This window comes from Syngnathus leptorhynchus, chromosome 1, assembly GCF_054491065.1.
Source record: "Syngnathus leptorhynchus isolate UIUO chromosome 1, UIUO_Slep, whole genome shotgun sequence".
Lineage (NCBI taxonomy): Eukaryota > Metazoa > Chordata > Actinopteri > Syngnathiformes > Syngnathidae > Syngnathus > Syngnathus leptorhynchus.
In genome coordinates, this window is record NC_141195.1 from 7,990,962 (window position 1) to 8,005,429 (window position 14,468).

The window sequence follows — 14,468 nt, forward strand, 5'->3', positions numbered from 1 at the left end:
TTAGAAGACCAAAGCGTGCTTCGCGGGGCATTCTGGCAGATTGAGTTTTTTTTCTTTTCCATGCCTCTGGCACACTTGACAATAAGGTGACTGGACTTTTAACCGGGTGAAACCGCACCTAAGTTGAGGCGCAGGTGATGTCATGAAATTTTGGTGGATTTTATTGAGGAGCAGGCAGTGGACGTGCTTTAGTAGATGCAGTCATAAAATGTATGTCACATTTAATACGACAGCAGCGTACATTGAAGCCTCTGAATCATTGTCGAAATCAACTCATTGAATGCATGACGATGATGACGATTAGAAGTGGCTATGTAATGACTTTTTCTCTCGATCATGTAAATCCTTCTAACAGCAGTGCCATGCCTGGACTCATCAACAAGGAGAATCGTAGCGCTCTACCTCTCAGTGTCTCTGACATCACTTCCTGTGTCAGGGGCTACACTCAGGCCGTGACCGCTGCCATGACATATGAAAATATTGAAGATCATGCCATTGAAGGTAGGTTGATTTTAAATCAAAATTCTCAGAATAGGGAACATGAACTGATCTAATTATTCTATCTCTTTTCCGGTGGCCTTTGCAGGTATCTTTATCTATCCACTGGAGGAAAAAAACATTGTTGTGGGCTTTGAGGCGATGATCTCCAGTCAGATTATCACGCTGCAAATCAAGGACAAAGCCAAGATTGATGACTGTTATCACAATTCATGCAGCACACCAAATGGAGCACCGCCCAGTGGCGTCGGTGAGATGACTATCTTCTTACATCCATCATCTCTTATTTTAAGCTTCTGCCCATACATAGCTCGGAATTGATTGGTACTTTACATAGATCCCCCTCATGTGAGGACTATCTTATCTCTCTTATCTTCTTCTGCATTTAACTCTGCAGCACCAATACTAGAGGCACATTATGCGCACAGGTGTCAAACTCAAGGCCTGGGGGCCGGCCATATTCATCATCAAGGCAAATAATGTTGTGCACATCTGCTTCATGTTTCTTGCTAAAACATCCAAATTACCAATTGTCTTCACTTTTATTAATGTTGATATATTACAAGTATATATATATTTTTTTTACAATCTCCCATTTAAAATACAATACTAATTGACAAAAAATATATTTTTTACTCGCGTCTGATTTCATAACAAGCTCTCCATCAATTTGTTGCGTATACCGTTTTTAGTGATATGGGGTGAATCACCTCATAATTATCTCTGGTGATTATACATTTATATAAGTTCACCGTCACAATAGCCTTCTGAAGTGAAACATAATTACAATGTGGCCACTGGCGAAGCTAGGATTTTTTTTCTTGGAGATGGGGTGAAATCCATAAAACACATTTTATTTTTGCGTTGAGCTAGTTTTGCACTTGAGCCTCGCTAGATGTACGTGCGCCATGAAATTGGCACTTGGAAACCATTACCACGCCCCTCATCGTTTATCTGGCCTCAAACAGGGCTGTGGTATGATTTCAAAAATTCAATCCAATGAAATGGAGGGTTTGAGGCTTTCTCTTCATATATTTATCAATCAAGTGCACCACGTTAGATAAATTGTCTACTCTGTGCCAGTGTTAGAAGTGGTCCGACCAAGCGTAAGTTTACATCAAGTCAGTTGCAGTGGCCTTTCCAAATTTGCAAACACACAACTTGCGCTGATGTGAAAAATCACGATACGCCAGCGCTCGCTCCACAGCGCAGGTGAAATGTTTACGAAAATAGAACCCTGTACGTCAAGTCGACTTGAATAGAATTAATGCAAGTTGATCTTCCAGGGCATATACTTCTGGATGAGGATTTGGAGAGGACAGTGCTAGTAGTAAACCTGGGGACCATCCCTCCCTTGGAGACAGTCCAAATTCTGGTCAGTACCTCCTGTGAGCTCTCCACTCTGCCCAGCGGGGGCATCAGTGTGACCACGCCGCCAGTGTGCACACCCCGCGTACAAAGGAGCATCAACGAGGAGCAGGGCTTATCCCCAAACTTCTCCAGAATGTAAGAAATACACAGATAGGTTTAACTGGAAAAGCACTTTTTTTTTTTTTCAAAGTCCAGTCGAGAACAAATGTTTTCTGTAGGGTGTTTGGACTTCACCTGGGAATATAGTTCAGTCATAAATTCCTGTTTCCAGTACAAAAGTAACTGTGTGGTCATGAATTTTTCATTTCCAGTCAATATTTTTGCTTTTAGGAGAGATAAACATCACTGTGGCTCCAGCCCACACGATCGTGCTCCTTCCTCAGCTCACTTTTGTTTGTCTGCTCTACTGGCGGATGAGGCCATCAACTCCATGGACTACCAGTTTAATTTCCAGCTGGAAATACGAGCACCCTATCTCCTTGCAGGTCAGAAGTTGAGCATTAATCCTGGTCCAAATTTGCTTTTTTTGTGGACCGAGCATGTTAAGTCATAGTTGAGTAGTGGTCATTGTGTTTTTCCTACTTGGAGGTAACAACTAGTCTTACTCACGATGACATGTTCAAGAGACACATGGAGGTTATGTGACTGTTGATATTTGTGTAGGTGTGGAGAGCCCGTCTCACGCCATCCGAGCCGACGCTGACCCTTCGGCCCGCTCAGCCACCAGTGTGGTCATCACTCTGGCAGACAAGTACACTTACGACTGTCCTGTTACGATCCTCATCTATCCGAGTGGTGCGTCTACAAGGTCACACTCAAGATGGTTTAGTGCTCGCTCCAAGCGTCCTCCAGGCCACTAATGATGCATTTGTGTGTTGAATGCATGAGGGCCCATGACAATGTCCTTGTATTTTAGTTTAGCTGAGTACGCCACTGTGTGGGTGAGATGCTCCAGGTCTGGTCTTTGGTTTTTTTTTTTTTTCTCCTCTAGTCTCGTCTTGTAATGAAATATTTGTAGGCTGCTTGTCTCCCAGAGGCAACAAGCTTCTCTGCTGATCCGCTATGGTTTTATGAAGGCTTTTTTTTTTTTTTTTGATAAACACAGTCAGTGGTGAGCAATTTAGACAGATTTAGGGATTGGATGGATAACAATGGTCAACAGCAAATTTGAATCAGAAATGACTATGTGTCCCTAAATGCCTTTTTGATGCTCATTTCGAAAACATCTTTAACCTTTTGTAGCACGTCAGTGTCAGATGTTTTCTTTTTTTTAAGTTTGACCTATGGAAGCTTGCGCAATACATATTTCACCATGTGTTGCTATTTATAGCCATGACATTTACATACATTTTAAAATTTCACCTGCTGTTGAACCTAAGCCTTAATTTCTAAATAATACATTACATATTCTTTTATAATAATAATAAATTAAATAGAAAAGCCAATTTTTTATTGCTCAAATATTTTGCCAAATTCTATCAGAACCACTCTAACACTTGTGACTTGGCCCGGCCCAATTTGGTTTTCCTGCAGAACCTCATGTGCCTCACGTGCTCATAGAGAGCGGAGACATGACGCAGGATGAGTATGATGAATTCATCCATGGCCGCAGCGACTTCATCAAAGCCACCAAGAAGGACTCCAGCAATGAGAGGAAGGTAAGAGTGTCCTCCAGCTGCTGAGCCGAGTTTCTGAGCTGATGAGATGCACATCCTGAAGGGATGTGGTGCGATCCACAACACAAAGTGGTGATCACAGGTTCACAAAACTGGTATTTGAATTCCAAATTGTATGTTTGACTTAAAAAAAATCACTGTATAAGAATGTAATTGATTATAATCATTATTGTCCTTCCGATACAATACTATGTATGTGATGTACCGTGCTTTGACTACTAATTTACGTGCGAGATAAAATAGCCTATCAACTTTATTTGTCTCACAATAACTACATTTGGAAAATTACAGATAAAAATCATCTTGTCAATTATTTTTTTTACAAAAGCCATCACAAAGCCTCCCGATTGTTCTTGAAAGCCTTCATTCATGCCGTCATTTGTCCCTTCACACTTCCGTGCAATCAGCTTTAGCATCAAATTTAATTTCCGTGGAAAATTACCAATGGATCCACACTCGACCTGGATTTTTGCTGTTATGTCCGCCAACTGCCGTTGGAGCTCATCACTCATGTTCCATAGGTGGAGGCCATCCACAGACGGCTGCACAAGGACATCCTCCACAACCCCGTGGTCATGCTCAACATCTGCCCCAACCTTAAACCTCTCAGCTCCGACCTGAGGAAAGTGCACGGAGAATTCATCTTTCTCATCGACCGCAGCGGCAGCATGAGCGGTGTCAACATTAACCGCGTGAAGGTACTTTCGCCCTGGAATTAATAAACGGCATCCATGTTGTGACATCCATGAGGGGGAGATGAGGCCATTTGGACTATTTCATTTTGAGGTCTTTCAAATTCAATTGAATATATGACAACATACTGTTACCAAGACAACATTTTCTTTACCATGTCATCCCTGTGGTGCACAGGAACCTGCAGAATGCACTGGAACAGTTTGCCATCCATCGTGGTCGTTTTTTTTGTCAGCACAAGAGTTTAGTTTCGTCTGAGCTTCTTTTCACACAAAATATGTGTTACATTCTGCCCCAGGATGCAATGGTGGTGATTCTCAAGAGTCTGGTCCCAGGCTGCCTGTTCAACGTAATAAGCTTCGGCTCCACTTTCAAATCTCTTTTTCCCAGCAGTCAGAACTACGAAGAGGTAAAACGGAGAACTTCCTTTGTTTCATGTCACATTTTAATGTTTATTTTTTTAAGAGTGCCTATGCCTGATATAATTTTAGATAGATACACTGTAAAAAATATTTGTTTTTTTTTTTACAGCATTTGATTGACAACTAGCAGTTGAGTAGTGTTTAGTTTCAGTGCATTCAGCAATATTTGAGAGCAAAGAGAATGACTTAATTCTTCATCATTTTGAAGCCTCACCTTATATACTTATGTAGGTTTATTACTTTTTATAAATTTATTCAATTATTCAAATTTGGCAGAGTTGTGAACAACAATCATCTTTCTTTGTTTACGCTTGTGAAACAGTCCTTTTGGCCCACCAGCCAAAAATTAGCCAACAGACAAAACAGCAACATTGTTGATCAAGTTCCAAGTGGAGCAAATTTTGCAAATTTTCACGCAGACAGATGACAGCGCATGAAAGCTGTTCATTTTTTTTTACTCCGTAGAGTAAACATATATTGAATGTTTGGGGCCGCATAGACTCTGTAAGTGGTCCTGACTTTCAAGACACATTTCTCATCCACTTAATCTGTCTTTGTTGTGGCTTTTACAATATCACCTCAGCTTCATATTTCAGATCAGTCTGCTTCAGCAATGAGGCCAATGGGGAGCTTTTTAAGATTGTTATTGGACTGAAACAAGAGCAGGCAGACATATTACTCAGGATCTGAAATTGCTGTCAAGCGAAATGACAAATAAAAAATGAGATTGTCTTTTATTATTCCCTTGGTAGCCTATTTAGTTTTTTTCAGTGATCATGTGTGTTTGTGAATAGTAAAGAATATTTAAGCGTCAGAGAATGCAACATACAGGTTTAGCGACAGCCACTACATTTTTGTTGTCAATGAATATAATACATAACAATTTTGCTATGCTTTTCAAATCAGAGCTGATCGATTGGTGCTCATATTTTTTTTATCTGACTGGAATATACCGTATACCAGAGAACAAAACATTACAGTAATGTAGGGCAAGATGGCCAAACTATGGCATGTGGGCCATTTGTGGCCCGCTGTCCATTATTCAGCTATTAGCAATGCCTGTAAAAAAATAAAATAAATAAATAAATAAATAAATGAGTAGGACATTACACAACAGTGCCAGACAAATAAAACAATGTGTTGCATCCACAATCCGACCCGGTAAAAGGTTTTACTTGAATTATTCTTTTCAATGGCGCGCCCTGGTAGCATGACTTTTGTGTGACAGCAAGCTACTGCATTTGTAATACCTCTTACTCATTTCAATTCTTCATCAATCACTTCATGTAAAAAATAACAACGACAAATATCGTTACATACTATTGCGTTTGCCCGTCCTGATCTTGCAATCATCGATTTGGACTGCAACTTCCAAACAAATTTGCAGGACTGACTTTCCACTGGGTTGTGAAGCCACACAAACACAAGGAGAGCTGCCAAATTCCAAATGTATGGTCCAGGACTTCCTAGATGTACTTTGCTGCTTGTGTAAATTGAAATTTGAATTCCCTCCATTGGGACAATAAAATTATGCTTTTTGTTTCCTTCAACGTGATCCAGGAAGCACTTGCCCTGGCTTGCGAGTACGTTCGCAAGATCAGAGCCGACATGGGAGGCACAAACATCTTGACACCCCTCAAATGGATTCTGAGACAGTCAATGTTTCCTGGACACCCCCGTTTGCTTTTTTTACTGACTGATGGGGCGGTGAGCAACACAGGCAAAGTCATCGAGCTAGTGCGCAGTCATGCACGCTACATCAGGTAGTAATTCAACCACGTATGTTTCCGCTTGTTTTGTACGCAACACATGCTTACGATGCTCACTGATTGTGGAGTCTTTGAGGGATTGGCAAGGATTCATTGCCGTATCTACTCATTGATGGAGCTTTGATCCCAATGAAATGCAATCTGTGAGCATGCAGATGAAATACCATCCCGACTAATAAGACAAAATAGATTCACAGCACTGTGGGAAATCATCTTGCTTTCCTGAAAGTCTTTAAATCCTTCTCTGGAGTCACCATGGAAATGGAGTAGGCCTACTTGTCTACTCACGGTTATTGAACAACTGCCCTGGAACGGTCATGCACACACACTTTGCCAGTTCAGACTTCGATCAGTTTTTCTTTCCAGCTGGTGACATTTCTGCTTTATTGGACGGCTCTGTTTTTAACTCATCTCTTGTAGATTATGTTTGTGGCTTTGTTTGTCACCAGCTAGAAAGTCAATAAACCTTTGCATATGTATTATTAATCGGCCAGTACATACATATTTTTCATTCTGCTCAAAAGCTGTGCAATTGTTGATCAAATCCTTCCATCCATCCGTGCATCTGTCCGTTGACCCATCCATCCATCCATCCATCCATCCATCCATCCATCCATCCATCCATCCATCCATCCATCCATCCATCCATCCATCCATCCATCCATCCATCCATCCATCCATCCATCCATCCATCCATCCATCCATCCATCCATCCATCCATCCATCCATCCATTCATCTAGCTGACATTGGCCCAAGAGGTCGGCCACACCATGCAACGGTTGCCATTCCAAAAAACTCACCTACACTGCACACAGCCACAAGTTTGAGAATTCAATTTAGGGTTTGTTAATATATGCAATGCTTGGCAACAGCATCTCTCAGTATTGATACGTAAATTCTGTTTGCACAGATGCTTTACATTTGGCATTGGGCAGCATGCTTGCCGAAGAATGGTTCATGAACTAGCAGCAGTGTCCAGAGGAACAGCCGAGTTCCTGGCTGAAGGCGAGAGGCTCCAACCAAGGGTGGGTCCTTTTAAAAATGATCCAGCCAAGTCACCCATCCATTTTGATGGGGACGGTTAACAGATAAAATAAATGCATCAAGTAGATGTTCCGGCGTCTTGTGATTTTCTACCTTTACATTCTTGTGAAAGAAATTTGGTTTCATTTGTCATACACTTTGGCTCTCATACAGTACAACTGGGAGAAAGGCAGCGGTCTTCTAAACCCAACAATGGACACATTTTTGTTTTTGCAGATGATAAAGTCTCTGAAGAAGACCATGTGTCCTGTCCTCAGTGACATTTCCATTGATTGGCTCTTCCCTGAGACAAAGGAGGTGCTGCTTTCACCAGTGGGCAACACTTTCCTGTATCCTGGGGACAGTCTCATTGGATACGCCGTCGTTTGCGACGCCACCCGCTACCACGCCAACCCCAAACCTGTAAGTACGATGTTTTGGGTCATAGAAAGGATAGGAGTGAAGAGGATTGTTTTGCCGTCAGTTTTTGCTGGTCTAAATCTTCTAAATGATTCCTCAACACACGTGTCACGGTCAACAGGACAAAAGACGACGATACAGTATGATGCGCTCCGTCGGCTCTGGTAGCTCCGTATTCTTTCACTCCCAAGACGAGGACTTGCTGAAGACCTCTGCTGATGATCAAGCATCCTACAAAGAAACAACCAGTGATGCTCTCTACGACTCTATGACAGTTTCCAGCTCTGTGGCTATGGAAAATGAAAGTGGTAAGAACCTCACAAAGTTCTACTGACTAATTCAATACATGTCTTCACTCGACCGTTTTCTGTCAGCGTCGGAGGGTCAGGCGTCAGCAAGAAGGCGAGCATACAGCACCAACCAGATAACCGAGCACTTTCCTGTGAAGAAATACACATCCAGTGATCCTAGCTCCGTCATGCCAAAGAATCCTCTTCGGCGTGCCAAAATTCAGGAGCTGATTGGACAAATGAGCCCGGAGCATGACGTCCAGTGGGAGAGAGACTACCAGGTGTGGCACGCTTAACACATAAATAGACTGTGAAGAGAATATCAAGTAAGCCAGCACTTAGATACCAGAACGCTTTGGGAAACTTTTTATTTTATGACAAACTTTAACTCTGTTGATTCATTTTCTGAAAATTTCCTATTTGTGTTATTTTCAGCCTCAGCTGGTGAGTCTGTGTGCTGCATCTTCCAAAGAGCATTCAGCAGGTGTTCCGCTTCCACTCCAGCATCACACGTCAGGAGAGGCCGGCTCGGAAATGCCGACTTCAGCTCCAGTCCGTAACGCTGCTGGAGAGGATGGCTCAAGATCGTCGACGGATAGTCCATCTTCGGGAAGTGTGGGAGATGCAGGTGAGGACCTTTGCTCTACAGATTACATGGGATAGGGTGGCGTCATTGCACATAGACCTTGACACCCAAATAAATCAATTAGCCATTTATTAGATGAAATAAATAAAATATGGTAAAAAAGTGCAAGTAAACACATTTTGAAAAAAAAAATCATGAGCTGCTCATAGACCTCTGAAGCAATTTGGGTGGGGTGGGATTAAACCGGTCTTAACACACCTCACACTACAAAATAATCTTTCAAATAATCAGACTTTAAATCTGACTTTAGTCAGATTTGCGTCATCAAGCTATCTTATCTTCATGTAGCACTCTTTCTCCTTTGTTGCAGAAGGATACAGCCACCAACTGTGTCAGGCTGAAACGCCACAGGACAACCGCAACGCAGACGTGGGCTCAACGGGCCAGCAGCGAGAGGAGTGCAAGGCCGTGGTGTCGGGTCTGCTCTGCGGGAAGGCTGTCCAGTGGCAAGTGCTCTTTGACATCGAGCCCTTCTTGAAGGGTCGCGAACGCGAGGAGAAGGTTCATGAGGAGCTGTGGAATGAGACCTTGCACCATCTGGCTGCGTGCTCCATCATCCGCGACTTTGAGCATATGGCAGAGCGGGAATGCGACATTGAGCATGGTGAGTTTGAAAATTCACTTCATGGCTGTGAATAGTAGAAAGGTAGAGGTGAAATCCACTTGATACGGACTGGTCGAAATTAAAAATGAGCAACCTTACAGGCTCTGGCAGAAAGTACCACAGTTACGCCATTCATACCAGCAAAGCCTGCAACATCCTGAGCAAATACACCGCCTTCGTTCCCGTCGATCTGGACACAAATGAATATCTACAGACATGTATTGAATACGTCAACCTTGGTAAGTTGCAGCTTTCATTGTTTGCCAGCTGGTTTATATGTATAAATCCTTTCCAATGTGTCTGAGCAAAGACGATGTGCTCTCTCGCTCTGTGATATAACAATTTAAACATCCTAATCATTGTAACCACCAAGTTCCAGAGAAAAAGATCCACTTTCAAGTAGTGGTGGTACCTAGCTGGTGTCACCAGCTACCAGCAGGGAAACAAAATCATGTTGGTGGTACTTGCTGGGTGGCTCAGTTGGTAGAGCAGAGGCTCTAGTGACGATACCGATACCAACTACTGATACCATAATACTTTTATAAATAACACCTCCTTAAACAAAATAATGACAGATCATTTTAAAGACAGATATAGCCTACCGTAATTTCTGGACTATAAGCCGCACCTGAATATGAACTGCACCAGAAATCCCCCAAATTAGGGGAAAATCCTGTTTTGTTCATATATAAGATGCATTGGACTATAAGATGCATGTGTTTTAATGTTTAATTTCCATATGTAAGTAAATATGCACAAATTATACAATATCATAAAAACCATGAGAAATCCATAGATAAGCCGCATTGGAGGATAAGCCGCAGGTTTAACGCAGTTGTGCACAAGCACAGCAAAAAATAGTGGCTTATATGTCCCAATATAGCATTTTTCTTATAATTTCATGAAATTAACTGCAGTTTCTCATTCATGATCACAAAGCAGCCTAAAGAGGGTGGGCAGTACTATACCATAGCATACCTTGAAATAAGGCTGACATCCGTACTGATCCCGAATAATAATTGGTCATTTTCATTAGATTTTTGTCTTTTTCAGGGCGAGCCTCCATTAACAAGCTGCCTCTGGTTTCTTTCTCACATTTAGGTGACGGTTTAAAAAGAAGCTCACGCTCCAGTTCAGGAAGCAGGAAGAGCCAAGCTTACTCCATTGGACTGGGCCGCTCTCAGTCTGGCGGTGTGTCGGAAGAAGTCGAAGACATGTTGTCTAACAGTATGCTGTTTTAATTTCAAGTAGCCACAAGGCGCCTTTAATTAATTACATGTCACTAGATAACAGTTATTATTGGAAGGATGCATATTTTGAGAGTAATTAAGTAGTTTTTCTCTTTTGATAAAGTTGACATTTTTTTCTTTTTGATTAAAGGTCATGCTGACCCTATTGTCAAAACCTAATCATTTTGCTTTTATGCTATGGATAAAAAAAACAACAGGGGGGGACAAATTTGGGGTTTTTCTTGTGTCAGGTGTAGAAGATGGCACATCTCCCTGCGGCACTCCGTCCTCATCCAGCTGGGAGAAATGGAACTTTATGGAAGGTACATATAGACATTTAACATTATTCAAGTCAAAGAGAGATTTTCTCTGAGCTTCCTCAAACACAGTGAACAATGAAGGCAAACATACTGTTTATAGATTTTTGGCATAAATTGTTTTACAAGTTATGCGATTTATTGCCGATCAATTGTCCTTTGTGCGACTGATTTTTTCTCGACCTCTTCCATCTCCAACTCTTAGGGACTCAAAGAAGTCCGTCAGTGACTTCAGACCAGTCTCAGAAGTCTGTGGAGAGTCTTTTTTCTGCCAGGTGGGTATCTGAAGTTTGAGCATGTGAAGCATTATTATGAAACTCCTCAAGATCTCATCTGGAGTGAATTGGCACAAATTCAAATAACATTGACTTGTGGTCCCCTGTCTTTCTTTGGCCAGGCTGGCACTCAGCAGGACTCGTCTCCTGACAAAAGCCGCCAAAGGGTTCATGAGTAGGTCCCACAGCAAGTCGGGGGATTCCATGGGAGAGAGCGACAATGAGAACAAGGACTACATTCCTCTGGTGGGTTCTTGATCTCCGCAACCTGATCTTGCCTAGTCCCAATAGTGGGTGGGCCTGGAATGTGTAACGAGAAGTTGCTGTACTTATATTTGGTTTCCCACAGGTGTTGCTGCAACTGGCGTGCGGCGCTTTCCCGCTTGACCCCGCCCTTTGCGACACCATCAACGTACCCATGGACAAGCTCAAGTGGACGTCCCCCTTCAGCAGCCACCGCACCAGCCTCGGACACCTGACCCACTCGAGCAGCCGGCGCACCGAAGATGATACAGGATCATCAGGTGACCCACAAATCTGTCCGAAAGATCTTCTCGGACCAGGTGTTCCGGATACGCCCTCTCTCGGCAGTATGCAAAAGAGAATGCTGGACCCGGAGAGCCTGGTGTGGGCGACGGCGGTCGCCCTGGCCTGGCTGGAGCACAGCTCCGCTAGCTACTTCATCGAGTGGGAGTTGGTGGCCGCCAAAGCCAGCATGTGGCTGAGTGGCCAGGACATCCCGGAAGGCCGGGATGTGGAGTCAGTCAAGGCGGCGGCCAACCAGCTCTTCATCATCCTCAGACACTGGGATGACAACCTGCAGTTGAACATGCTCTGTTATAACCCCAACAGTGTGTGACGCTAATGCACCTGTCTTCGCTTGTGTCTCTCTGGAGTCTGTCAATATTGTGTGCAAATGTGCATGCTCTTTCGTGTGTGTGCGTGTGTGTATACTCCAAACATATCAAAGTCAGTACGTTTACATGCACAGTATAACTCCACTGAGACATTTAATTCAACTGCTTGCAAACTAAGTATAAGTAAAGTATACATATAAAGTATACATGCAGAATGCGCGGAACAAAATGACTGTCAGCTACCATTGGAAGCGCTTTGCCTTCTTATTGTGCCCTATTGAATCATTTGTTGAGCTACTATACCGCCTAAAAGTATATTTTTCCCGCCTTTACAATTCTTGAGTGTACACCTCTGCTGCAAGACATACTTGTGTACATTTACACAACATGGATGTTTCTTTTAAGTCGCAAAAAGAGTGCCACTGGTGGTGTACAATTGCCTGACTCAGTTGCCACTTAGTACCCGTGTGAGTGAATGGTTGTCTTTCTCTATATGTGCCCTGTGACTGACTGGTGACCAGTCCAGGGTGTCGTCTGAAAGAATTCCATTTGCTCAGACCAGCAAAAATGATAAACAGAATGTAATATGCATGCCATACCATTAGTTGGTGACACAACACGCATGATCACCAACCACTTGTTTTGTAAAAGTGTTTTGTACGCAGATAATGTGAGTCACCTGTTTGTGGTGTGTGGTAAACGTGCGCTTGGATGGAGACGCATAAACACACCGACAGTACTGAAGTCGACTGTTGCTAATTTACCTGTCAATGACTTCATCGTGAACGTGTGCATGTTATCATCACACATTTGAAATGATAGCGTTTTCACTCCACAAAAAACAATCTGTTTTCAGATTTTGTCTTACCCATTACGTTTTTTTTTCCCCGGAATGGTCTGTTTCTTACCATACGGATAACGCTAGTCAACAAATGTTTACGGAATTTTGATAATCAGAGATGCAAGTAATGTTTTCCGGATTATTTTTATTAGTGCCGATTTCAAATCTGACCTCATTTCTTTTTGTAGCACATCAGGTTTTAATAATGACAAAAAAATAATAAAACTTAGTATTATATTTAGTATTTATGAATAAAAGGGTTAGGTTCAGCAACAGTTGAAAATGTTTTTTAGAAACGTCATAGCGATAAATTACAATTCATGATAAAATCCATATTACACAAGATTTAATAGGTCAAATTAAAAAACAACAAATACAAATATCTCAAAACGTTGATGTGTAGGAAAAAAGAAAAGACGTCATTTTCTTTTTTTAATGAGTGTCAAAAAAACATTAAGTGACACATAAAGCTATTGTTGTTTGAAATTTGCTGTTGACCAGTGTCATTTTGCTTGGGTAACTTGATTTTTTACAGTTTTCAGTCAAGCTTACGCGCATCTTAAAAGTCTAGTTCCAAAGGTCTATTCTTCTTTTACAAGCAAAAATCTGTGTTATAATTGTAAACTTTAAATGTTAACAATTACGCATGTAGCAAAACAAGCCAAGTTAAAGAAGAAAGTGAATTGTTAGCAGCTATTTTTACTCTTAAGAAAATCAAATGGCATCAACAACAACATTTAAAAAAAAAATCTGCAGTTTTCTTTCTTTTAAATATGTACATAGAAAGGAACTCTGTAGGATGTACTCCATGTAGGAATAATAACATGAACCTTAGTCTGTTTTTTCCCTCATAATCCCCCAAACAAACAAGAGTTAACAAACTAACCAACTATTGTTGTTATAGTTGCCGAATCCCATCTCCACATTCAGAACTAAAACATAAGCAAACTGTAGTGAGCTGACACTTTTTGAAAGTTAGTTGAGAACGACTTATGACGTCATTTGGACCTTGACACAGCAGAATGCAGAAGAAATACTTTTAAAGCATAATATTCTCGATGTTTACATATGAATTATTCTTCATAATAATTATATTAATAGCAACAAAATATCCATACAACTCTAAACGCAATCAGAAAAATACTTGCTGGTGTAAATGGCCATAGGACAATATTTTGTCAGTTTTCTTAAAATTTTTAACGGGAAAATAAAGTGTTAATGAATCTAAAATGTCTTCTGCAACTAAATGCTGCCACAATTTTGTAATTTATAGATTATGGCTTTATTAAAAATGTACTTTGCTAGTGTCTCAAAAATAAATTTTAATTGATTATGTTGTGGAGAAATGAGATAGCAGTTGAAAATATGTGCAGCATTGATTTATCAATACACAGTTTTACCACAAGTGCCTGTATTGCAAGTATAATTGTGCCGACGAAGTGTATTTTTCTCCTCCCTAAAATTCCTGATTCCTCTGGGGTACTCAGGGGCATCTTTCACCATTAATTTTGTTCCCTCTGTGTCACTGTGCTGCTT

General features: G+C 41.5%; 1 protein-coding gene across 2 annotated transcripts; it reads left to right on the top strand.

The window, feature by feature from the left end:
• Window positions 1–362: 362 nt before the first annotated feature.
• vwa5b1 (von Willebrand factor A domain containing 5B1) lies at window positions 363–12,093 on the top strand. Of its 2 annotated transcripts, none has more exons than XM_085919639.1 (21): window positions 363–501; window positions 587–748; window positions 1,785–2,004; window positions 2,200–2,354; window positions 2,533–2,664; window positions 3,403–3,527; window positions 4,067–4,243; window positions 4,537–4,647; window positions 6,221–6,423; window positions 7,341–7,455; window positions 7,691–7,876; window positions 7,995–8,181; window positions 8,248–8,444; window positions 8,599–8,791; window positions 9,120–9,413; window positions 9,515–9,652; window positions 10,515–10,640; window positions 10,894–10,965; window positions 11,165–11,234; window positions 11,357–11,480; window positions 11,584–12,093. In XM_085919639.1, exons 1-21 carry the CDS (start codon window positions 363–365, stop codon window positions 12,091–12,093), a joined length of 3,636 nt encoding a protein of 1,211 aa, XP_085775765.1. The 2 variants fall into 2 exon arrangements, with proteins under 2 accessions (XP_085775765.1, XP_085775764.1); XM_085919638.1 differs by having other exon boundaries at window positions 7,995–8,178; window positions 9,120–9,417; window positions 9,504–9,652.
• The last annotated feature ends 2,375 nt before the right edge of the window (window positions 12,094–14,468 follow it).